At 49.1% G+C, this 26,725-nt stretch overlaps 1 protein-coding gene across 2 annotated transcripts in view; it reads right to left on the bottom strand.

Annotated features, from left to right (window-relative positions):
* Positions 1-26,725, bottom strand: part of LOC135222705 (trafficking protein particle complex subunit 11-like) — a 196,784-nt gene that overhangs the window by 163,076 nt on the left and 6,983 nt on the right. For both annotated transcript variants that reach the window (XM_064260891.1, XM_064260892.1), the window contains exons 2-3: positions 11,484-11,594; positions 4,067-4,200 (exon numbers count right to left, since the gene is read on the bottom strand). In XM_064260891.1, the coding sequence (XP_064116961.1) occupies positions 4,067-4,200; positions 11,484-11,559 (210 nt within the window). In that variant the 5' untranslated portion in view covers positions 11,560-11,594. The remainder of the gene's footprint in view (positions 1-4,066; positions 4,201-11,483; positions 11,595-26,725) is intronic.

The raw sequence follows: 26,725 nt of genomic DNA, 5'->3' as shown, positions 1-26,725 counted from the left end.
GTCGCTACCATCAGCTTCGTACGCCCTCCTGATCACCTCACGCAGCCAGCAAGAAAGAGTGTTCCTGTAACTTCTTCTTGGTCATCCTGGTGCTAATGAAGATGTGTCAACACTCAGCCTGAGGTGTCAAGTTTTCTTCAGATAGTGCCGTCGCGCCCTCACAGGACAAAGCAGCACTGTCGGACAAGCAGTTAACTACCGAACTCCCTTGTTCGAAGCTTACGACTGTCCCAGCTGCCGCTAGTTAGGGAATCTGTAAAAGGACCGATGGTTTGTTATCGTACCGGAAAAAGTAAGGTTTTCTTAGGATCTTTTATGATGTTCCGGCTTACGACGCATCTCAAGAATGGAACCCCCATCATAACCCGGGGACTGCCTGTATATATAGAACTTAGACTGTAGGTTGTATGAATGATGTATTGAGCCCTGGTGGCCTCCCCCAGCTTCACAAACTGAGGAGCTACCTTGGCCCCATTTATTTGTTCATGTATTTACCTCTGTCATTTTGGATGTTGTATTGAGCTATGGTGGTTTCCCCAGCCTCACAAACTGAGGAGCCATCTTGGTCCCATTTTATTTTTACCTCTTATTTTAATATTTTTTATGACATTTGCTTTGTTTTGCTTTAGTTAGCATCATGCCGTTATTTGTTCCTTTGTTTTATATTCCATATGGACTCCATGAAAATTGTTTCATGCATGTTGCTGTGCTAGGTCACTGTTGAGTTAAACTAGTAATACATACCATTTTGTCAAGTTACTGCCTTATAGCCCACTTGCTTCATTTAACTGGGACTTGAAAGTTAACCTCACAGCAATTTATTTAAGAGATTTAGACCCTAGATGCAGCTTAGCAATTAGTTCATTTTCGTGGTGAGACTCGCTAGGGGTAGGGACATTGAGTCTAATGGCTCCAGACCTTGCTTGCAGAGTTCTTGACCCATTTAAGGACAAAATCTCTGCTAAAATGGGGACCTGTAACTCGTGATGGTCATTCCGCCATTTTACTCTCATACAAGGGAAGCAGTACGGGAGTTTGAACTAATGCAAGTTTGGGGCCCCTATCCAGAGCCCCACCACAAACACACCTATCCTAGTGTACTCCCCGAGGTCTCTTACTTTCAGACGCCACCGCAAGACAACAGCGCCAACTTGGCACCCCACAAAATGGGGAGTTGGGATGCAAGTCTAGGCCTAAGACAAAAGGGGCCAAGAGTCGGTGACTAGTAGAAAATCCTCCAAGGAAGTAACCCCCCCCCCCCCCCCCCCCCCCGCCCCCCCCCCCCCCCCCCCCCCAACCCCCCCCCCCCCCCCCCCCCCCCCCCCCCCCCGCTTCTTGAAGGATGAGGGGTAGAAAGCCAAAAGTATGGGTGGCCTTGTCTTCACGTTCCAAGAGTCTTACAGAGCGGACATCCTGTTGTTCCCTGTCCGCCCCTTCCCGAGAGGCAACTGTCTCTCCCTTAATGTCTGTTATATGAGAACCTTGTATCCTCACTTATCCTTCCTCCTTCCCCATGATAACACCCTATCCTCCCCTCCTATCCATATAGAAAGAAATCCTATCCACCAAACCTTTGTTCCTCTCTCTCCTATCCTCCAGCCTTACCCTTGTGGCGGGCTCCGCCTGAGACTGTTTCCCCTCACCCTGAGAGTAGCCTCTCTTCGATAATGTCTAAGCATTACCATCATCGGAATATAGCTGCTGCCACGTGTAATTAATTATGAGACTTACTGCTACGTCCACAAGTATAAATAATCTGTATAAGTCCAATAGTGCAGTGTAATTGCATGGTTAAGTGGATTAGGGAATCTGTGCATATTAGCTAGTGTTTAATTGTCGAAAATTTTCCTTCCAGGGGACGAGAGTACTTTTGCTGAAACTTCCACGTATGGTTACAAACCATAGTACACTCCACTCCAGAGAAGACCCTTACAGCTTCAAGCTTCAGCGGCTAACCACAGTTAACCTAATATTATTTATATATAATATTATATCTGTTGTGCTTTCTTTTGTTACTAAATTTATACAAGTAATTGTTAAATACATTTATTGCCAGTATTTAGTGTCTCTATGCCGGCTGGCAACCTCCAAACTTCCTTCTTTTTATCTATATAAATTACGATACGCGCATGCAAGTAATAAACAAGGCAAAAGGTCGCTCAATCATAAGAATATGTTTTCACATAACACTTTAATCAAAATAACCACTTCCTCTCAAGTTGAGTCATGGATATTTTACCATCAAGCAGCTCACAGTCAAGGAGCCAGGCAATCACTTCAACAGGGCTGCAGATCATCACTTAACCAGAATCCATCATGTAAGTATATTATTGTACCTTAATTTCAGGCAGGAAAAAAAAAAAAAAAAAAAAGAGAGAGTATATTCCCACTTACACACACCTCAATGGGAGGTGTAAACTGGATTTACACAATTTTTCTTACTACCAAACAGACTCTCATATAAATATTGCTAGGTTTCTCTTTTCATTAGCCTTTAATAAAATGAGGAAAAGTTCATTATATATGAAAAAAGATCCCCCTTAAGGAATTCTAATGACACATATGTGTCATCACCCTTTTTTCAGTTCCAGTAATATCCATAATACAGTATAGCAAAAGAATTACTATTGTACTTTGTACTAACCTGTATCCAAAGAAAAACAACAATCATAAAATATCCACACTTAGTGGATGCCTGACATCTAAAATTATCTATAAGTTTCCAAAACCATTAACGGATCAGTGAAAACTCAAATTTATCTCTTCAAGAATAAAAATTCTCAGAACTATTAAAACTCTTGCATTCTCACAAAAATTGAAGTAAGCTGAACAAAGATTTGACATGTTCCATATCTTAGATTATGGCTCTAAATACACCAAAAGCATTATCTTAAAGCCATCAGCATCATTACTTATTGCATTTGTCATGTTAAGAGTCATAGACATACTGACTATCATGTCAATTGCATCTAATTCTCAACATGACTAAATTCTTTGGAATAAAATTTCATTCAAGGAGGAATTGCTGAATAAGTGAATGACAACAAATAACCTATAAGATATTCATATCCTGTACATACACATACAAAGCTTTCTCTCTAAAATACAAAGGCTTCCTATATTTTCGAATGATTCCACAACCTAATAAATATTTCTTCTTCACCCCAAGTTTACCCAGGGAATTTGAAAGTCTCGATAACCTGACCACTCTTCAAACCAGCCTCTAGAAATAAAACTAACCAACATGAAATCAAGACTCATATGAAGCATGCTGAGCAGGCTTATATAATAGATAAAGTTTCTGCATGAATAGAAGAAAGACACCAAGAGAAGTATAATAAAACCGGTAATAAATTTTTTTGATACAGAGAAGTATTTCTCTTTATCCTCTTCTCAAGCAGCCACATAACACCTGCAGTCTACCACATCCTCGATTTACTCTGCATAGTCATCCATATCATGAATGTTTTTACATCAGCTTTTCCTTTTAAGAGGTTAACTGTGAAATGAGTTCATCAGCAATCCCTATGTTAATTCAGTTATAACTTTGGAATCCTCACTGACATTATGTTTTCCCTGATTCCCATAATCTTCTCACTATTAAGATAGAGTTTTCATTTGGTGTTCAGCCCCATTAATTCCTTTCCTTTCTTTTTGGATTGCCTTCTGGCCTACCCAGTAACCTGTTATAATGGGTTTTGTAAATAAAAATATCAACCGTCTACAAAAATCTTCAATGCAAATATGGTTTGCTACTGTTGCTGCTGGCAGTTACAATTTATGTACTATATAAAACAAAGATCTGCTACAGTACAATATTTTCAAATGAACATACTGACTAAACTAATAACTTCAAATTGGTAGGTAAGAAATGTTTTGGTATGACAGAAAGATAACACAATACAGTATAGCAAATAGGTAAAGCACCTTGATCACATACAAATAGATACAATCTACTTTCTGTCTTAATTTTCACTTCATGAAAGCAGCAACTTCATAAAAAATTTGGAAACAATTCAAGCAAGCAGCAACTTCATATCAAAATTGCCAAATGAATCTCACTCACTTTTGGTTTCATAGAGGGCATCTGGAAATCAACAGAAAGGAGTCGAAAGTGGAGAGGTGTGCGATCTGTCCTGCGATTCATGGCAAATGCTTCCCAAACAGCTTTATGAGTTGCCTTGTTTTGTATATCGAGGCCTTGTAAAAAGATCATTGAAAACAAATGCATCTGTCAATAACCTACTGCAAATGACTTATTCATATATTTACATTAAATCCAGCACTGAAAACTTTACAAACTACAGTATAATACAATTAAGTAAAATGTAAATTTAATTCCAAAAATTTTATTTTAATTAATGAAATCCTTTGGGTTTTCAGTATCTTCCTTGAGTTCATTCACAAAAATATTATTGAAAAATGATATTGTTATAATACAATAAAAGTTTCATACATTACTTACCTGGCAGATATATAAACATAGCTAAGGGACTCCGTCGTCCCCGACAGATATTCAAATTTCGCCGCCACTCGCTACATGTAGGTCGAGGTGAGTCTACCGGCCTCCCTGTGGGCGGCAGGACTAGGAACCATTCCCGTTTTCTACTCATATATTTTCTCTTCCACCTGTCCCTCCTTGCGGGGAGGCTGGGTGGGCCCTAATCGTATATACTGCCAGGTAAGTATGTATGAAACTTTATTGTATTATAACAATATCATTTTCATACAATCAACTTACCTGTCAGATATACATAGCTGATTGGCACCCTTCGGTGGAGGGTAAGAGACAGCTACTACTGGAATAGACAGGTAAACAACATCTGTTGTAGGTATAAAATAAAAACCTTGGTTCCTACTGATAGGTGGTAGACTTCGTGTGTTTGTTTGCCCCGTAGTCTGCATCACCTCAAGAAACTTTAGCGAGATATGTGATCTATGGCCAAGAATTCTTGTGGGTCTGCCGAAGGGGTCTTATCCACTTTACTCGGCAGAGCCTGAAAGGACTTTGTCAATGGGTGCTGATCCACTTATATGACAACACACCTTATTAAGGAGCACACAACCAATCCCGACCACCTGATCCTAACCACCATGTTAGTATTAAAAATTGCTCGAGTTATCCCCAACTCTTCGCAACAACCGTAACTCAAACCAAATTGCACACGCACACAATAATTTTTCAAAAAAAAAAGATACTCATTTACTAAAAGATATCACAAGAGTTCCTTACTGAACGGAAGTGACTGGCCGCCTGTGCGGTATCTGCACTTGTCAGCAGAAAGTCTAGAACATATCTATTAGACTTAAGTAGTAAAAAATTAAGGTTATTGTTGTCAGCTCTGTACCAGGATTGTGCCCGCAGACACAAAAGGACCTAAGGAAAAACATTTTTCATAGGTCACACGCACGTCCTTCAAATAGTGAGAAGCAAACACAGAATTACATCTCCAATATGTCGCTTCCAAGATATTCTTCAGTGACATATTTCTCTGAAAAGACGAGAGACGTCGCCACTGCTCTCACTTCATGAGCTCTTACTCTCAGGAGTTTTAAAAGATCATCCCGTGCAAGCCTTATGAGCGTCTGTAATTACGTTCCTGACAAAAAAAGGCTAAAGCAATTCTTAAGACATAGGTTCTTGCTGGATCCTTCACTGAGCACCAAAGACCTTGTCTAGAACCTCCCAACTGTTCCTTTTTCTGTAAGTAAAACTTTAACGCCCTTACTGGGCAAAGAGACCTCTCCAGTTCCCTGCCGACGAGACCAGATAATCCTTTCCCCAAAGTTTCTCGGCCAGGGATTCGAAGGATTTTCATTCTTCGCCAAGAATAATTCCTTGAAGGAACAGATGGCTGAATCTATATTGAACCCGACTTTGTCATAAGGGCGTGCAGTTCACTAACTCTTTCGCCGTCGCCAGTGACAAAAAGAAATAAACATTTCTCGTTATATCACGAAACGAGGCCAAATGTAGGGTTCAAATCTCTCTGAAGACAAGAACTCAGCACTACGTCTAGATTCCAGTTAGGGGGAGAAGTAATCTTAGACTTCTTGTCTCAAAAGACCTAATCAGATCATGTAGATCTTTATCGTTTCCCAAATCTAGGCCTCTATTCCTAAAGACGGCCGATAGCATACTCCTATAGCCCTTATCGTGGCTACGGAGAGACACGATTCTTCTCTCAGAAATAACAGAAAATCAGCTATTTCTGTTACAGAGGTACTGGAGGAGGACAACTTCTTCGACTTACACCACCTTCTAAAAACTTCCCACTTGGATTGGTAAACCCGGATAGTGGAAGTTCTCCGGGCTCTAGCGATCGAGCTTGCTGCTTTGCTAGAAAAGCCTCTCGCTCTGACAAGTCTTTCGATAGTCGAAAGGCAGTCAGAGCGAGAGCGGGGAGGTTTTGATGAAACCTCTCGAAGTGTGGTTGTCTGAGAAGATCCTTCCTTTGTGGAAGGGATCTGGGGAAGTCTACTATCCACTCCAGTACCTCTGGGAACCACTCTGAGCTGGCCAAAAGGGGGCTATCAGGGTCATTCTGTCCCCTTTGAAGTCACAAACTTCCTGAGCACTTGCCCCAGAATCTTGAATGGGGGAAAGGGGGAAAATGCGTAAACGTTACTACGAGACCAATCTAGCAGGAAGGCGTCTACTGCTAGAGCTCTGGGGTCTTCCACTACTGAACAGAAGACTTCCAGTCTCTTCGAGAGGAACGTGGCAAAGAGGTCGACATGAGGAGTCCCCCAAAGAGACCAGAGATTGCGGCAAAAGTCTGAGTGGAGGGTCATTCGGTAGAAGGACCTGGTTCCTCCTGCTCAGCCTGTCCGCTCTCACGTTCCTTACTCCCTGAACGAACCTCGTCAATAGAGAGATGTTCCTTTGCGATGTCCACAACAGCAGGTCTCTTGCGAGTTCGTAAAGGGCATACGAGTGAGTACCTCCTTGCTTCCGAATGTATGCCAGAGCGGTTGTATTGTCCGCATTCACTGTACTATTTTGTTGCTCACTAACGGTTCGAAGCTCTTTAGAGCTAGGTGTACAGCCAACAGTACTTTGCAGTTTATGTGCCAGGACACTTGAAGAGCATTCCAAGTGCCTGACACCTCTCTCTTTCCCAAAGTTGCTCCCCAACCTTTTTCCGACGCGTCCGGAAAACAATACAAGGTTTGGGCTCTGTATTTCCAGGGAAGTACCCTTGTTTTCCCTCAGTGGGAGTAACCACCATTCTAAATGGCGTTTTGTAATCAGATCTGGAAATGGGGGAAAAACTGTCCGAGAGGAGTCCTGTCGTCATGTTCCACGAACTTCTGAGGAAAAGAACTGAAGAGGACGGAGATGAAGTCTTCCTAGATGAAAGAACTGTTCGAGCGCGAGGAAAAGGGTCCCTAACAGGCTTCAACCATTCCTCGCCGAAGTACGTTCCTTCCTTAGGAAGAGAGAGACTTTTTCTAAACCTCTGTTAGTCTCTCTTGAGAAGGAAATACTCGAAAACGAGAATCCATCCGAATCCCCAGATAGACCAAGTTCTGGCTGGGGATCAGTTGGGACTTCTCGAGGTTCACGAGTAATCCTAAGGTCTTTATCAGGTTTAGTGTCACAGTCAGGTCTCCAAACACTGTTTCTCTGACTTTGCTCTGATAAGCCAGTCGTCTAGGTACAGAGATATACTGATTCCTTTCAGATGAAGCCATCTCGCCACATTTTTCATAAGGCTCGTGAAAACCTGAGGCGCCGTAGACAGGCCGAAACACAAGGCTCTGAATTGGAAGATCCTTCCCCCGTCATGAAACGGAGGTACTTCTTCAAGACGAAGGATGGATCGGGACGTGAAAAATAGGCGTCCTGGAGATCCAGAGACACCATCCAATCCCCTTGGCGAAGAGCCGCAAGGACTGAAGCAGAGGTTTCCATGGAGAACTTCTGTTTTTGAACAAACTTGTTCAGAGCGCTGACATCCAGAACTGGTCTCCGCCACCCGAGGCTTTCGCAACCAAGACGATTGTAAAACCCTGGGGAGCTTTGATCCAGCACTAGTCTATAGCTCTCTTGTCCCACATCTGATCCACCATTTGTTGAAGAGTATCTTTCAACACAGGGTCCTTGTAATTGGCGGACAATTCCCTCGGAGTTGACGTCAGGGGAGGATTGTCCAGGAAAGGAATGAGGTATCCCTTCTGAAGCACCGACATCGACCAAGCGTCTGTGTCTATGAGAGTCCAGGCTTCCGCAAATCCCCGGAGCCTGGCAACCTACTGGTGTTTGGAGGGAGCGCCACTTCACTTTCCCCTTTTAAAGGGGCGGAACGAGGCTCGACCTCTCTTCTCGGTCGTTTTCCTTTTAGCGGTAACTCTAGCGGGAGGGCCTCCTCGAAAGGGCCGAACAGGAGTAGACACCCCTTTCTTTTCTCCCACCATCACTGGTCTCTCTTCCTGGAAGATTGCAGGAGAAGATCCTGTGTCGCTTTCTCCGTCAGAGATCGGGAAATATCCCTCACCAACTGTGAAGGGAACAGAAAATCAGACCTAGGGGCGAATAACAAGGCTGCTCTTTGCGAATGGGATACTGCTTTCGTCAAGAAAGCGCTAAAAACAGATCTCTTCTTCAAGAGACCTGCTCCAAATAAGGAAGAACTTCCCCTGAGCCGTCCTGTACCGCCTTGTCAATAAATTAGGACAAAATTGCAAGGAGTACGTCCGGTTCTAGCCCCTTCAGGGGCATGAGCCTTCTTGGACATCACCCCAAGGGACCAATCTAGGAAGTTAAAGACTTCTAGAATGTGAAAAAGTCCCTTGAGGAGATGATCCAACTCTGAAAGACCCCAGTAATCTTAGCAGTGTGAAAGGCTAGTCTCCTGGATGCATCTACCAGAACTGGAAAAGTCGCTTCAGCTGAAGCTGGGAGTGTGAGACCCATATTCTCCCCAGTCTGGTACCAAATCCCTCTCTTCGCCCGTAAGTCTAGCGGGAGGCATGCAAAAAACACTGTCCTTACTAGCTCTTTCTTGGTTAGCATCCAGCTATCCAGCGATTGCAGAGCTCTCTTCATAGAAATCGTCGGTCTCATCTTCAAGAAAGCCGACGATTTTCGGGCGTTTAGAGCATGAAAAAAGTGAACGAGGCGAAGGAGGAGCGGCAGGGATCAATGCATCTCCGTATTCCTGGAGTAGGAGAGCTGTCAAAACTTTGTAGTTAGACAGTCCTTCTTTGCCGTGAGACTCGTCCTCTGAGTCCTCTTCCAAAATCGGATCAGAAGGAGAGGACACTTCCCGTTCCGGGTCTCCTGTCCAAAAACTCTCTCTACGGGAGACGAAAGACTCCTAATAGGAGAGGGGTGCTAAGAGAGTGTAAAGAGCTCCTATGCTTGGACTGGTCTTCGTACTTGGCTGGCTCTTCGCGCTTGGCTGGCGCCTCGCGCTTGGCTGGCGCCTCGCGCTGGCTGGCGCCTCGCGCTTGGCTGGCGCATCGCGCTTGGCTGGCGCCTCGCGCTTGGCTGGCGCCTCGCGCCATGGCTGGCGCCTCGCGCTGGCTGGCGTCTCGCGCCTGGCTGGCAGTCTCGCGCCTGGCTGGCGTCTCGAGCCTGGCTGGCGTCTCGCGCTGGCTGACTCTCGCGCTTGGCTGGCGCCTCGCGCCTGGCAGGATCCTCGCGCCTGGCTGGCGTCTCGCGCCATGGCTGACTCCTCGCGCTTGGGCTGGCGCCTCGCGCCTGACTGATGTCTCGCGCCTCTCAAAGCTCTCGCGCCCCATACTGACGCCTCGCGCCTGGTTGGAGTTCTCGCGCCTTTCTGGTGCCACATCCTTTGTATGTCGAGATGCTGTCTGGCGCCTCGTGCTTGGCTGAATCCTCACGCCTGGTTGTTACCTCGCGCTCGGCTGAAGCTGCTGGTCTGGCAGACGTATCCCATCTGGGAATATCCTCGCGCCTGTAAAGCGTTTCTCGCTTGTCTGACGCTCTAATCCTAGAAGACGCTTCTCGTCTGTAGGACGCCTCGCGCTTGACTGGCGCGACGTGCTTGTCTGGCGAATCAAAATCGTCCAGAGAGTCTCTATCCGAGTAAATCTCAAAAGACTCACGTCCCACAGAGCCTCACTCCTGGCGGGAGAAGGAAGACGAGTCTTCTTGACCGGCAGTCTCACATCTTTCTTACGAGGAGGATCCTTCGAAAGGACTCCTACCAAGGCGGATAGCTGTTCCTGCACCGCCAAAATGATCCTCTTGGAAGCCTCTCCTGCGTCTTCTTGAACGGGAGAGGGAGACCTTGAAGGAGTTTTGCCCACATCATGGGACGTCAAAAACCTCTTCGCCTTCTTGATGGAAGGAGGCGCTTCTTCCGAAAAGCGTTCTGGGCTTGAATCCAACACAGGATCTCTCCAGTGCCTTTTCAGGGGCCTGGACAAGTCGAATCCTTCCACCCCATCGTTTAGGAGAGGGAGAAGCGGACGAAGAGAAGCACTCTCTGAGGGACGCTTTGTCCGATAGCGGTCCTGAGCAGTCTGTCTATATACAGCACCTGCTGAAGGGGGACGCCTGACCGGGGGGAATTCTCCACAACCTCCGTACGTCTTTCGACTTTCCTTCTCCTCTGGGCTTGGGAGCTTGGAAGAGGTCTAGGCTGGGAGCGTCGCAGAGACGGTCAGACGCCCCCTCCACAACACTGGGGACACTCACTTCACTATAATCACTTTCAGATCCTTACCTTTCATGGTAGCCATTTTGGATCTCATCCTGTGAAGAGTAGCTTTCAGTCAGCAATTTCCGAGGCCAAATCTGAATGTAAAGCCAGTGAGGGCCCTGATACAGAATTAGAATCATAATTAAGAGAAGAGTTAGAATTATCCAAAGGCTCAATAGGGCCTTGTAACTACTACCCGCAATCTTAGATGCAGCCCTTCTGACTCTATCCCTTTCTAACTTCTTCAAGTAAGAAGTTAGAGTCTTCCATTCCTCAACATTCAACCTCTCACACTCATGACAGGTGTTAGAAATAGAACAATCAAAACCCCTACATTTGCGACATACAGTGAGGATCAACCGAAGCTTTCGGTATCCTCACCTTGCAGCCTACATTCACACACATTTCTCTCCACAACCACTTGAATCAGACATTCTTGAAGAAAAATCAAAAGCAAGTCCAAATCCAGTCCACAGTAGCGAATGCCAAAACAACGATCCAGGTACGTCACCAAAAGTCCACAAAAAGATGATCAATTGTCTAGAAAAGCGAATTCCAGTCAAGAGGTGGCAGCAACGATGTTGATACCACCGGCGACAGAAAATATATGAGTAGAAAACGGGAATGGTTCCTAGTCCTGCCGCCCAGGGCAGGCCGGTAGATCACCTGACCTACCTGTAGCGAGTGGCGCGAAATTTGAATTTCTGTCGGGGACGACGGAGTCTTAGCTATGTATATATCTGACAGGTAAGTTGATTGTATGAAAACTATTATCTAAGCCCCAAAGATACTCTAAAAACTACATACCCATCATTCCTATCAAAGCATGTGGATGAGCAGTGACTTCAGGAGGAAGTCCATAAGGGTCGAACTCATCCGCCATCTTTTACCCTTCTGTCTTTCACCTCAATGCTGGAGCTGAAAGTATAGAGATAGTTAAACAGATGTACCATGCCAGCTTCACCATTTAACATAAATTAGAACCTAAAAGGGTCTTCTGAAATCTTCAGCACTTTGGCCATAAATGTGTAATGGACTGAAGTTAGGAAAAACCTGTACAAACTACAGTAATCATGCAATTAATACTACTTCCAAATACCAGAAATAGAAAAAAATCACAATTTTTGGAAGTAAATATGATATTGGCATGATACAATAAAGTTTGTTCATACTTACCTGGCAGATATATATATAGCTGTATTCTCTGAAGTCTGACAGAATTTCAAAACTCCCGGCACATGCAGTGGGCGGCCAGGTGGTTAGTACCCATTCCCGCCGCTGGGAGGCGGATATCAGGAACCATTCCCATTTTCTATTCAGATTTTTCATACCACTGTCCCCTGAGGGGGGGGGGTGGGTACTTAATTATATATATTCTGCCAGGTAAGTATGAACAAACTTTATTGTATCATGACAATATCATTTTGTTCATGAAACTTACCTGACAGATATATATATAGCTGAATCCCACCATTGGAGGTGGGAAGGGACAGAATAGAAGGATTTTAGGAAACAAATTACATGCAGATGATTGACATCTTAGTTCCTTACCTGTTAGCATAGCTGACTTCGTGATTACTGTCACCCAAGTCTGCTTCTGCTTTACTAGTCTCCAGCAAGGTAGTGACCTATATAGCTGGTGAGTTCTAGATGATCTGTCAATGGGAGCGTGACCACAATGTGACTAGACCATATTGACCATACTGTGAGGGCAACGAAGCTAAAAACCACCACCTGACCTAACCTATCAATTGGAAGTTCTCTGGCATCCTGACATGGAAGGTCATTGACGCCTAACCTATCAAAGTTAGTCCCATAACTTCTAGGCTAAAGAAAGGGAAAGCGCCTCAAGCAACCAACCCTTCAACCGTAAACCAACAACAACATTAAAAGCACACCTATCCCTTTTCTATAGGATAGGATTCGTGCTGCTTCCTGCCCCAAAATAATATTTCTGCGGATATGTTATGGTCCTAGCGACTCGCAGTTCTCATATGCCGTCTTCACATCCCGCAGGTAGTGTGAAGCAAACACAGAGTTGCTTCGCCAAATGTAGCACTTAGGATATCGCTGAGTGCCATATTCTTTTGAAACGCCATTGAGGTTGCGACAGCTCTCACCTCATGGGTTTCTACTTTCAAAAGTTTCAGATCACCCATCGGACAGACGCATGGGCCTCCCTGATGGTGCTTCGTAAAAAGAATGCGTGTGCATTTTGACATTGGGAAAGTCCGGTCTCTTTAACGGAATACCACAGATTTCCAGAAGGACCCGACAGTCTTTAGTTTTTCCAAATAAAACTTGAGAGCCCTGACAGGGCACAGGACTCTCTCTGGCTCTCGTCAATGATCTCTGCTAACCCTTGATCTCAAAGGTCTTCGGCCAGGGGTTAGATGGATTTTCGTTCTTCGCTAAGAAGGAATGGGCTCAGGGGAGCACACTGCATTGTGTCCCCTGAAGCCCACATGTCTATTTATTGCTTGAATTTCACTAACCTCTTCGCTGTGGCAAGAGCGGTTAGAAAAATCGCCTTTTTTGTAATGTCTTTCAACGAGGCAGCATGTAGAGGTTCAAATGGACTTGACATTAGGAACTTGAGAACTACGTCCAGGTTCCATGATGGGGACTGTTAGTCTGCAGGGTAACTTTTGATGTTTCAAAGGACCTCAAAACAGATCGTGAAGGTCTTTATTGTTTGTCAGGTCTAACCCTCTGTGACGGAAGACAGCTGACCACATACTTTTATAATATACCTTATGATCGTGGGCACCGCAAGTCTGTCCACATTTCTCAGATGCAGGAGAAAATCAGCGATCTGGCTCACAGAGGTCGTGGAGGAGGAAATACCTTTCTTCCTACACCACTTCCTGAAGACAGCCCACTTAGATTGATAAACTGCTCGAGAGGAAGCTCTTCTAGCGTTGGCAATAGCTTCTGCCACCGGTCTTGAAAAACCTCTCGCTCTGGCCAACTTTTTGATAGTCTGAACGCAGTCAGACTCAGAGCGGAGAGGTTTCCGTGGTACCTACTCGAAGTGGGGCTGTCTGAGAAGATCAGCTCTCTGGAAGGGTTCTTGGGAAGTCTACTAGGGAGAGACATGACCTCCGTGAACCAGTCGCTTCAAGGCCCAAAACGGGGGCGATTAGGTGTCATCCGCTCCCGGAGACGCTGCAACTTTACCTGATTACCTCTCCTAACAGTTTGAACGGGGGAAAGGCGTAGACGTCCATCCCCGTCCAGTCCCATAGGATGGCATCTATTGCTATCGCTCCCGGGTCGAGAACCGGCGAGCAATAAATAGGAAGCCTCTTCGTTTTTGAGGTTGCGAAGAGGTCCACTAGCGGGCGTCCCCATAATTTCCATAACTCTTGGCAGACCTCTAGGTGGAGAGTCCATTCTGTGGGAAGCATCTGATGTTGACGGCTTAAAAGATCCGCTCGAACATTTTGAATTCCTGAAATGAACCTTGTTAGGATCACTATGTTTCGAGCTTTCGCCCATAGAAGGATGTCTCTCGCTATCATGAACAGTGATCGAGAGTGTGTCCCCCTGCTTTTTGATGTAAGCGAGAGCTGTGTGTTTGTCCGAGTTGATCTGGACAACTCGGCCCACCAATCGTTCTTCGAAGAACTGAAGAGCCAACCGAGCAGCCTCCAACTCTTTTAAGTTTATGTGCCAGGACCTCTGTTCCCCTCTCCAGAGGCCTGACACTTCCTCCTTGCCTAGTGTTGCTCCCCAGCCCGCCATGGATGCGTCTGAGAACAACTCTAGGTCGGGGCTTAAAAGGCTGAGAGACAGTCCTTCTGACAGTTTGACTGGATCTTGCCACCACTTCAGATGATCCTTGACCGATTGGGAAATTATCAATGTCGTGTCTAGATCTTGCTTGTCTTTCCAGTTTTCTGCTAGAAAAAACTGGAGTGGCCTGAGGTGCAACCTCCCCAGGGAAACAAACTTCTCCAGCGAGGAAATGGTTCCCAGCAGACTCATCCATTCCTTCGCCGAGCATGTTTCCTTCCCTAAGAAAGCTGACACTTTTTCTAAACATTTCTGCTGACGTTCCTTTGATGGAAAAGCTTGAAAAGCCACTGAATCCATCTGAATCCCCAGATACACGATGGACTGCGTGGGGATCAGATGGGACTTTTCGTAATTGACCATTAGGCCTAGGGCCTTCGTCAGCTGTAACGTCGTTAGAAGGTCCTCCAGACACCTTGACTCCGAAGACGATCTGATTACTCAGTCGTCCAGGTAAAGCGAGACCTTATTTTTGATAGGTGAAGCCATTTCGCCACATTTCGCATGAGGAGAGTGAATACCATCGGTGCCGTACTTAGTCCAAAGCATAGAGCCCTGAACTGGAAGACCTGTCCTTTCAAGACGAACCTCAGGAACTTTCTTGATTAAGGATGAATCGGGACGGGGTGGAAAGTACGCATCTTGGAGATCCAATGACATCATCCAGTTCCTCCTGTCTTAAAGCCCCTAGTACAGACTGGGACGTTTCCATCCTGAACTTTTCTTTTCTCACGAAAAGGTTCAGCCTGCTGACGTCTAGGACAGGCCTCCATCCCCCAGACTGCTTCGGAACCAGGAATATCCTGTTGTAGAAGCCTGGGGAATCTAACGTTAGGACTTCTTCTACGGCTCTCTTCTCTAACATCTGGTCTAAAAGGTCGAGCAATATCTGTTGCTTCTCCGGCTGGTATGAGGGTGACAGGTCTATAGGCTTCGTGGTCAATGGAGGAGCAGAGAGGAAAGGGAGCTTGTATCCTCTCTCGATTATATCGAGGGGACCCAGGTGTCCGACCCTATCATTCTCCACGCATGAGCAAAAAATGCGAGTCTCGCTCCGACAGGTGCCTGAAGGGCAGAAATGTCAATTTTTTCCCTTGTTCTTTGAGGAGACCTTGCCTCTAGAGAACCCCCTTCCTCGAGGAAAAAGCTCTCGAGGAAGGAGCTCCACGAAAGGGCTTAAACTTCTTCTTGGGGGCTGTGTGGCTGAAGTAGAAGCCCTGGGCTGTAGGACGTCTGGAAGACTGTGTCAAGAGGTCCTGCGTCGCCTTTTCCTGCAGGTTAACTGACAGATCTTTTATCATGGACAGCGGGAAAAGATGTGTCGAAAAAGGGGCGAACAACAATTCCGCCTTCTGCGCAGGAGGACACTGATTTCGCTGCCAAAAACTGCAGTGCAGAGCTCTCTTCTTTAGATGTCAGTATCGAAATGGCATGCCAGTTCATCAGAGCCATCCTTACTGCTCTATCCATACATGCTAACAGCGGTTAATTTTTCCAATGAAATCGAGTCTGGACTTTTGGATTGTAAGTCCAGGCCCCCAAGCACCAATCCAGGAAGTTAAATACTTCTAAGGTCCAATGAAGATCCGCTTTCAGATGGTGATCCATTTCCGACATGGGTCCAGGAAACTTTTGCTGATGAAAGGTACGACCTCCTCGGAGCGTCAACCAAGTTAGCAAAATCGCCTTGGGAGGAAAGACGGAGCTTTCAATCCGCTTCTTCTCCCGTTTCGTACCAGATTCCTTCCTGCTCTCCCACTTAGTCTCGATGGAGGAAGAGCAAAGGAAGTGTTGCCTTTCCCCTTCCTTGAGTCCATCCAATCTTGGATTCTTTTAAATGCTCTCTTTGCAGAGAGCGAAGTGGCCATTTTAACGAAGCCAGGTGCTTTCTGGTTCTTTGATGAGGCCAACTGTGAAGGCGGAGAGCAAGGAACCGGTGCCTGAAACTTATCCGGGAACAAGTTTTTCAGAAGGTGAGTCAACGTCTTATAATCCGAGGAGGATGACGTTGTTGGCTCTTCATCGTCCGCAGGACACGAATCACTAGACGATTCTCTTTCTCTAGCAGCAGCGTCCTTCAAAGACCGTGATGTTATTAATCCTTGAGGCCCGTTCACAAGAGGGTGCCTCTGTCTGATGTAGGGTTAGAAGTACCAATCCGTTTCTGTTTCACCGCTAACTTCGACACTTTAAGATCTTGGAAGGTAACATCCTGCGGAACATCATGACGCTTCGGACTTATATAATCTTCCAAGGCGTCCTCCCAAGCGTCCCGATGCGTAGGACGCCGAGCGTCCTGCGAAGCGTCTTCACGAGCGTCCTGGCGAGCGCTTCGATGAGCAGGACGTCGAATGTCGTTGGAAGCTTCCTCAAAAGCGTCCTGATTAACGTCACGCAAAGCAGGACGTCGAGTTTCGTTAACGTGATCTTCCTTAACGACTAAATGTGCAGGATGTCGAGCGTGTCGTGCGTATTCAGAGACGCCTTCGAGCTCTTGATCTTGGCGAGCCTCACTCTGATCTTGACGTTGCACGAGAGGAAAAACTTAGAACGATGATCGTCAGTCGGAGATTTCTGGACGTTCACGACCTCTTGACAAAGACGTCGGCCGCCTGTGCGACAACTCACGTCTTGTCATGCTGTCTCTCCAAGACGCTCTCTCACAAGGAACGCTTTCACGTTCTCGAATGAGTCGGCTGCTAGAAGGTGACGAAGAGGCGAAGAACGAGGAGAAGGAGCCGGGGACTGCCTGGTTCTCTTGACAGGCAGCCACCAGTCCTTCCTCCGCCGACAGGGTTCTGTCTCTCTCTTAGCAAAATAGGACGCCAACTGTCTTTGCATATCCATCAGTATCTCCCTTGATGGAGAAAATTCTTGATCAGGAGAAGGACTAATCCTGTGAGAGGGAGACGGGCGAGGGGATGCCCTCTCCTTCGTCTCAGGGGCAAATTTAGAGCGACTTGGGCGCTCAAAAGCGTCCTCCTCCGATGAAGTCTTGGTCCTTTTCTGTGGTGGGAAGGCTTCAAAATATTCAGGTGACGAATGAAAAGAAGGTTGATAAGAAGGACGTGAAGCGTCCTCTTCTCTAAAACCTCTCTTAAGAGGGCGACAAGGACGACGGCCGCCTGTGCGACGTCGTTGCACCCTTGCCGCTCTCTTGTGAGAGCTCTCCGAGAGCTGCAGCCCCCGGTGAGAGACGCCTCGGAGGATGAGAAACATTCTTTAAGGATTCGTGCCCGCGCACGATCCTTGGCAGCCTGGGAAGCGTCCACAGATTCTGCCGAAGGGACGTCAGACCGGTTTTTAGTTCCCGTAACCCTAAGTCCAGGGAGTCCGCAGAGGTCTAGACCTGGAGGCATTATGGGACCGATCTGACGCCCCCTCCACAACACTAGATGCACCAACACTTTCATTGCACTTCAAACACATCTGATGTAGCGCGAGCACTTCTGACTCCAGGGAACGAATCGACTCCATGCTCATAGAGAGCAACATTTCCTTCTGTAGACACCCCCTGATGCCCGAAGGCAACACTAACAGGGTTAGGTTCAATAAAATCTACAGGGGGGGTCGATGGTGATACAATATTAACCTGACTTCTATTCACAGAAGCACTCCTGGAGGAAGACCTCCTGATTCTATCACGCTCAAGCTTTCTTATATAGAATCATACGCCTTCCACTCAAGATCTGTCAATTCCTCACACTCGATACATCTCGTTCAACAAACATACATGACCTCGACATTCCGTGCACACAGAGTGAGGTCTACCAAAGCTTTCGGTAGCCTCACCTTACATTCTTGCACACCAACACCCACCCTGAAAACTAGTATAACTAGATCCAGACATCGTTATTAAAGAAAAGTCAAAGCCAAAATCCAAATCAAACCACTATCGCGTATGCCCAAGCCAACAATCCAGTCCAAAAATCAAAAGTCAATCAGGATATCAAGGCAAAAAAGTTTTCAAAATCCTAGGCGGAGGTAATGGAAACAGGGTGTTTACACTACCGGCGACAAGAGAAAAATCTGAATAGAAAATGGGAATGGTTCCTGATATCGCCTCCCAGCGGCGGGAATGGGTACTAACCACCTGGCGCCCACTGGCGTGTGCCGGGAGTTTTGAAATTCTGTCGGACTTCGGAGAATACAGCTATATATATATCTGTCAGGTAAGTTTCATGAACAAATGCAATTTTCGACAAATTGTCATTTGTTCTGATACAAATACAAACCCTCGGTCCTTTAACAATAGGAAGACACTTCTGTGGGAGGAATCTGAGTCTTTGTGAACAGACTGGTGTTCGCCCAACCCTGGAATGCCTCCCTGGACGTAAGAGCGAGGGATGGGAGGGATCCAAGCCTCTGTCCAATTGATCGTAGGGGGGTGTGCACCGCAGGATCAATTGGTCAGACCTCTGGACCGTAGTACTGAGAGACGCAAGCATATCTCTTCGTACCAGCAAGCAAGAACTTGTTCCTGTTTGCAAGAGGCAACATAAAGTTATGGGTTTTGTCTCTGTTGGCATCCACTTCCTCCCCCTTGTTGAGAAGTGGTGGATATTCACTCCTATCCCTAATGAAAGGAATAGATGGGGCTCGGTCGAGTAGCTTACCTGCATCTTTTCCTTTTCCAGCGTAGTGACGGACCGTATCCCTCTGCCCACTAGGTAAGGGAGAGAAAGATGGGGAAGAGAAGCCAGTCGCACTCTCATTCACTCATTCATTCTTACAGTCACACCAGGAATCGATGCTGTTCTGCCTGCTCGGGTGCTGGGTAAGCTACACAACGTTGTTGAGCAGCCACCACAGGTCCCAAGGAAAAAGTATCCAAGGACTTGTGGGCAATATCCCGAAGGTAGAAGGACGTGAAGGTAGTCTGGTTGGCCCAGACCCCTGCCTTCAGGACCTGCGCCACGGAGAAGTTCTTGCGGAACGCAAGCGAAGGACCAATACCTCTGACTTCGTGGGCTCTCGGACGAAGGGGACGGATGTCGTCACTACCATCAGTTTCGTACGCCCTCCTGATCACCTCAAGCAGCCAGAATGAAAGTGTGTTCTTGGATACTTCTTTCTTGGTCACCCCAGTGCTAACGAAGAGGCGTCGACACTCAGGCCTGAGGTGTCGAGTTCTCTTCAGATAGTGCCGTAGCGCCCTCACAGGATAAAGCAGCATCTCATCCGTATCGTTGTCGGTGAAATCCATTAGGGAGGGGATTGTGAAAGACTCCAACCTGTCGTCAAGGATCGACGGATTCTGATTCTTGGCTAAGAAGTTTGGGACAAAATCGAGCGTCACAGATCCCCATCCCCTGGAATGCTTTACATTGAAAGACAGACCATGAAGTTCCCCTACTCTCTTCGTCGATGCCAGGGCCAGCAAGAAGAGGGTCATGAGGGTCAGATCCCTGTCTGACGACTCTCGGAGTGGCTCGAATGATCTTAGAGTCAGACTCCTAAGGACGAGAGTCACGTCCCACTCAGGGGGCCTGAGTTCCCTGGGTGGGCAAGACCTTTCGAAGCTCCTCATAAGCAAGGAGATCTCGAACGAGTTCGAGATATCCAGTCCCCTTAGTTTTAGGACCAGGGCCAGGGTGGCTCTGTATCCTTTGACTGTGGGGACGGAGAGGAGCTTCTCTCGGCGAAGAAAAACGAGGAAATCCGCTACCTGCTGAAGAGTGGCTCTGAGAGGAGATAGACCCCGTCTACGACACCAACCACAGAAGACGGCCCACTTTCCCTGGTACACAGCTGCAGAGGACTGTCGGACGTGTCCAGCCATCTCTGTTGCTGCGCTGTGAGAAAAGCCTCTAGTTCGCAAGAGATGGTGGATAACAGCCAGGCCATGAAGTTGTGGGGAACTGGACTGTCTGGTGGTACCGTTCTACGTGTGGCTGGGCTAGAAGGTTGTGCCAATGGGGCATCTCTCTCTCTGCAAGCAGAGCCAGCAGGTCCGGATACCAAACGGCCTGAGGTCGTTTGGGAGCCACCAGGATCATCCTGAGATTCGGGGTGTCCAGCACTCGGCTGATCACCTTGCGAATCAGACAGAAGGAAGGAAAGGCGTACGCGAAGAGGTTGTCCCACAGGTGTTGAAGAACGTCCTCTGCAGCTGCTCATGGGTCCGGCACTGCTGAAAAGAAAACTTGGAGTTTCCTGTTGTGCCAGGTGGCGAACAGATCCACGACTGGACGCCCCCACAGGTTGAAGAGCCTTTCCGCCACGTCAGGGTGTAGACCATTCAGTTCCTATCACCTGATCCTAACGGCTGAGCTTGTCTGCTACTACATTCCTCTTGCCTGGAATGTAGCGTGCTGACAGCTCTATTGAGTGAGCCTCGGCCCACTCGTGCACCTGCACAGTCAACTGGTGCAACGGGAGAGACACTAGGCCCCCCTGTTTGTTGACGTATGCCACTACTGTGGTGTTGTCGCACATCAACACCACTGAGTGTTCCACCAAGCGGTCCTGAAATTCTGGGAGAGCGTAGAACGCCGCCTTGAGTTCCAGGACATTGATGTGAAGGTGCTTGTCGTGATGGTTCCACACACCTGCAGTCAGCAACTCCTCCAGGTGTGCGCCCCATCCCTCGGTTGATGCGTCTGAGAACAGCAACATCTCCGGGGGAGGAGTGCGAATAGGCACTCCTTTTAAGAGGTTCCTGTCGTCCAGCCACCAGGCTAGGTCCTGCCTTACCTCCTCCGTGAGGGACACGGGGAAGCACGGTGGATCCTTTGCCTCTGACCAACTCTCCTTTAGTCTCCACTGGAGAGACCGCAGGTGAAGACGTCCGTGAGGAACTAACTTCTCGAGTGACGACAGGTGGCCCATCACGACTTGCATTGCTGAGCTACCTGTTCCTGTTGAGACAGAAACCGGTCGGCTGCCTCCCTGAATTTGCTTCATCCTCTGCTTGGGTTCGAGATTGGACTTCTCGAAGTTTACCACGATCCCCAGATTGCGGCAGAACTTCAGGAGTCAATCCCTGTCCCGTAACAACTGCGAGCGGGAGCTCGCCAGGACTAGCCAATCGTCGAGATACCTCAGAAGACGTATCCCGTGCGAATGGGCCCAAGCAGACACAGCGAACACTCTCGTGAACACTGTGGGGCGGTTGAGAGACCAAAGCAAAGTGCCCTGAATTGGTAACACCGTCCCCGTCGAGGATGAAGCGGAGGTACTTTCTTGGAGGATTGATGGACGGGTATTTGAAAATACGCGTCCTTCAGATCCACTGAAAGCATGAAATCGTTCTCCCTGATAGAGTCGAGCACGGAACGTGCTGTCTCCATCGTGAACCGAGTCTGGCGAACAAATCGGTTCAGGGGAGAGAGATCTATCACCGGGCGCCAGCCCCCCCGAGGCCTTTTCCACCAGGAAAAGGCGGCTGTAGAAGCCCAGTGACCGATCCCTGACGATCTCTACAGCTCGTTTGTTCAGCATAGTCTTTGTCTTCCGGTTTCGAAGATCGATGTCCTTTGATGAACCCTGGACGTAGGTCTGCAGATGGACCGGGTTGAGGGAGGAGGTGTGGCCGAGATTCGAAGGGTAGTAGATCCCTCCCTCCTGAAGGACGTCTACTATCCAGGTCTCGGCACCGTAGCGCTGCCATGTTGCCCAATGGCTCGCCAGGCACCCCCCCCACTTCCGGCAGCAGGTGAGGGGGAACGCCGTCCCTAGCGTCCCGCCTCTCTTCGACGTCTTCCCTGCTCCCCCTTGAGAGAAGGAGGGCTGATGATGACCCCCCCTGGCAGAAGTTGAAGGAAGAGTCTTACCTCGGGGCTTAGACGGGGCAACCGTCTTAGCAGCCAAGGAAGTGCTAGCCAAACTCTTTGGTTTAGCCGCAGTAGCTCGAGGGTGCCCAGAAGCCTTCGAGACTGCCTGGTGAACTAGGCGGTCACTGTCATCAGTGCGCCGCCTCTCCACCGCAGCGTCCACCCTCTCTCCAGGAAAGAGAGAGGAGGAACTCCAGATAGGTCCATTTCGAAGTCTGAGTGCCGCTTCACGCCCAGCCCCCCTGGTTACTTGCGTAAGGACGGCATCCCTACGACGAAGTACCAGGTTGGCCCACAGGTTTGCCGTCTGATGGGCGAGGTAGGAGATGGCTCTACCTCCAGACTGGCATATTCTCCTGAAAGCCGGGTCTTCTTCGAGAGCAGAACTCCCGGAGTTGGCCGCGACTTTGGATACTGTGAGGGACCACAGATCCAACCAAGAGACTGCCTGGAAAGCCGCCATAGCGGTTGATTCCAGGGCAAGTGCCTCCTGCTGCGAGAACCAGAGGTTCTCGGACAGGAGCTGCTGCAGGGACACACCCGGAGTTAGCCTTGCTAGCTCTGGGTTAACCTGTTTAGGCGGCATCGGATCTTCACAAGGCATGTAGAATCGCCCCTCACGATCACTCCTAGGTACCTCGCTCTTCCCGGCGTATCCCGAGGAAGTTGAAGGTACAGGAGAGGAAGACCTGACGCTTCCCCCTCGCTCACTGGCAGAACCAGTGTGCGTGGAGGGCTGCAAACGATCGCCAACCCGCAGTAGTGATCGGTCTGCAGGCCTGGTCGCACCGCTCACCTGTGGCGAGCGGCTAGACTGAGCACAGCCGCCCTGGTCCCGTGCGTCAGATGAGCTGCTGCTGGTCCCCCAATCCACCCGGTCCCTGTGGGAGCAGCGGTCAGGGGTCCTGCAGAGATCACTGTCGCGGTGAGACCGGTGCGTGTCCTCGCGGCACGTCGAACCGCTGGTACCAGCTAAGGCTGGCGCCAACGATCGGGGGACCTCTTCCCAGCCTCAGCCCGTGGCCGGTTAGAGACAGTCACGTCAACCCGGGTTGCCAGTTGGTCACTGCGAGAGCGGCTGCTGGCCTGGCAAGAGTCACCTTAGCGGCTCTCACCAGCCTTCTGCTCCGTGCCGCTGTCCTGGCGCCGAGCGAACTCAGGCGTCAGGACTTTGGCTGCACGTTCTCCCGCGGGAGACCGTACACTTGGAACCTCTCACGAACGAGAGACCGAGCCCAAACCTGGTTTAGCGGCAGCGCCGCTAACACCAGGCGAGGAAGTACCGGTGTTAGCCGGTACCCCTCTGGTCCCCGTCTTCTTCTTCCTTGCGGAAGGAGAGACGGGCCCTGTTCCCGAAGGAGCAGGAGGACCAGCAGAAGGACCCCCCGTCCCACCGGAGTGGGATGGGCCCTTAGAAGTTCCCGAAGGAGCCTTCTTAGGGGGGGAGGAGGCAGCCTTCTTCTTCTTCGGCTTGGGAGCTTTAGAAGTCGAAGGGGGAGAGGCGGCAGCAGACGACGAAGAAGACGATGAAGATGACGACGACACCTTCCTCTTCTTCTTCTTCTTCGTCAGCTCACGCAGGACATACGTGAGATCCTCCATCCAGGACGGAGCCGGGGCAATTGCCGAAGCAACACGGCCCAGCTGCACCTGCCCGAAAGGACCTGAGTCTGGGGCAGCAACACCGTGGACAGGAACGATGTGGGCAGGAGCAGGAACAGCGGGAACAGCAGGAGCGTCAAGAGTGGCAGAGCCAGCAGCAGGGACAGCGGTAGCGGCAGGTACGGCAGGCAAGTCAGGTAACCCAGGAGGCTTAGTTTCAGCCACCGACATCCTGGGTACCGGTGGCAGGTCCAGGGGTGAACTCTTAGGGCAGCGGAAGTCTGGGGTAGGCAGCACGAAGAACCCAAGCGGAGGCGGCACGCCCCTCCTCGGTACAGCAGTGACCGGCCCTTGTACAGTGGCTGTTGGCGTCACCGTCATCACATGTGGGGTATATACCAGGTGAGGAGGGGCGGCGTACCCGGGGGTAGTGATCGTGGTAGTAGTGGTGGTCACCGCTCCATGGGTGACCGCCCCAGACCCTGCCAGACGTTGGATAAGCCCCTGGATACTTGGCACGCCCTGCAGTCTCAGTGACACCCACACCTGTCCAAGGTCGTCTCCCACGGAAGATGCACCTGCGGAAGTAACAGTCGGGTAGTTATGAGGGGTTCCCTCTCGCTTGGGGGGAGACGAACCCCACCCAGAGCGGACGGAAGACCCCAAATACAGTTGAACGTCAGGGTAACGGGCGCCCTCCTCCACACTCAACGATCAAGCGAGGAGAAGGACTCCGAACCATCCACCACCCCCCCCCCTGAGGGGGAAGGTGCCAAACGCGGGAGCTGAGTAGGGGGCAGGAAAGAAGACAATGTGTCGGTATCCAAAGGAGTCGCTGGAGAGCTTTCCGACGACTCCTTGGCAGGTCTACACTTCTTCCTACCCTCATACAAGCCCCACTGCACCTCCGACCAATTAACACATACATGACATGGCTCGGACCGAGAGCATTCACCCCTCGGCACCGAGTACACAATTCATGGGGATCAACATCTATGAAGGAGCGAAAGCCGCCACATTTACGCCCCTCCAGCCCGAGACACATTCTACGGGCAATCGGGGGACGCAGCGACAGCTCCATGTCTTGATCCATGTCACTTAATAAATTTGATGAAAAAATGAAAAAGGTATTTACAATTTTTCACTTTCACAACCAAACAAACCAGTATAAGAGACAAATACAATCCAAAAGCATACGACAATGTAGCGGGCAGAGAGCGATGGCGAACAATGTCCTCTCACCACACGGCCGAAAGCAAAAGTGGTTCTTCACCTCCCAGGCGCGCGGCGCGCGCACTGTCGGACAAGCAGTTAACTACCGAACTCCCTTGTTCGAAGCTTATGACCGTTCCACCTGCCGCTAGTTACTTCCTATTGTTAAAGGACCGAGGGTTTGTATTACGTATCGGTACAACTAGCAAGCAAGAACTTGTTCCTATTGCATGAGGCAATATAAAGTCATGGGTTTGTCTCTTGTTCGCTTCCACTCCCCCCCCCCCCCCCTTGTTGGGGGAAGTGGTGGATATTCACTCCTATCCCTAATGAAAGGGATAGGATGGGGCTCGGTCGAATAGCTTACCTGCATTTCCTCCTGCTCCAGCGGGGTGACGACCGCATCCCTCTGCCCACAGGTAGAGGGGAGAAAAAGATGGGGAAGAGAAGCCAGTCGCACTCTCATTCACTCATCCATTCTTGCAGTCACACCAGGATTCAATGTTCAAGCTGTTCTGCCTGCTCGGGTGCTGGGTAAGCTACACAACGTGTTGAGCAGCCACCACAGGTCCCAAGGAAAAAGTATCCAAGGTCCTGTGGGCAATATCCCGAAAGTAGAAGGAGGTGAAGGTGGTCTGGTTAGACCAGACCCCTGCCTTCAGGACCTGCGCCACAGAGAAGTTCTTGCGGAACGCATGGGAAGGACCAATGCCTCTGACTTCATGGACTCTCGGATGAAGGGTACGGATGTCGTCGCTACCATCAGTTTTGTACGCCCTCCTGATTACCTCACGTAGCCAGAAAGAAAGCGTGTTCTTGGATACTTCTTTCTTGGTCACCCTGGTGCTAACGAAGAGGCGTCGACACTCTTCAGATAGCGCCGTAGCGCCCTCACAGGACAAAGCAGCATCTCATCCGTATCGTTGTCGATGAAATCCATTAGGGAGGGGATTGTGAAAGACTTGAACCTGTCGTCAGGGATCGACGGATTCTGATTCTTGGCTAAGAAGTTCGGGACAAAATCGAGCGTCACAGATCCCCATCCCCTGGTATGTTTAACGTCGAAAGAAAGACCATGAAGTTCCCCTACTCTCTTCGCCGATGCCTGGGGCAGCAAGAAGAGGGTCTTGAGGGTCAGATCCCTGACTGACGACTCTCGGAGTGGCCCGAAGGGTCACATCCCACCAAGGGGACCCGAGTTCCCTGGGTGGGCAAGACCTCTCAAAGCTCCTCATGAGCAAGGAGATCTCGAACGAGTACAAGATATCCACTCCCCTCAGTTTCAGGACCAGGGCCAGGGCGGTTCTATATCCTTTGACTGTAGGGACGGAGAGATGCTTGTCCCGGCGAAGAAAAACGAGGAAATCCGCTACCTGCTGAAGAGTGGCTCTGAGAGGAGATAGACCCCGTCTACGACACCAACCACAGAAGACGGCCCACTTTCCCTGGTACACAGCTGCAGAGGACTGTCTGAGGTGTCTAGCCATATCTCTGTTGCTGCTCTGCGAGAAAAGCCTCTTGCTCGCAAGAGATGGTGGATAACAGCCAGCCGTGAAGATGTAGAGACTGGACTGTCTGGTGGTACCGTTCTACGTGTGGCTGGACGAGAAGGTTGTGCCAAGGGGGAATCTCTCTCGGTGCTTCTGCAAGCAGAGCCAGCAG

The sequence above is a fragment of the Macrobrachium nipponense genome, chromosome 8 (genome assembly GCF_015104395.2).
Source record: "Macrobrachium nipponense isolate FS-2020 chromosome 8, ASM1510439v2, whole genome shotgun sequence".
Lineage (NCBI taxonomy): Eukaryota > Metazoa > Arthropoda > Malacostraca > Decapoda > Palaemonidae > Macrobrachium > Macrobrachium nipponense.
The sequence above is the reverse complement of the archived record's forward strand: the minus strand, read 5'-3'. Positions and strand labels throughout refer to the sequence as shown.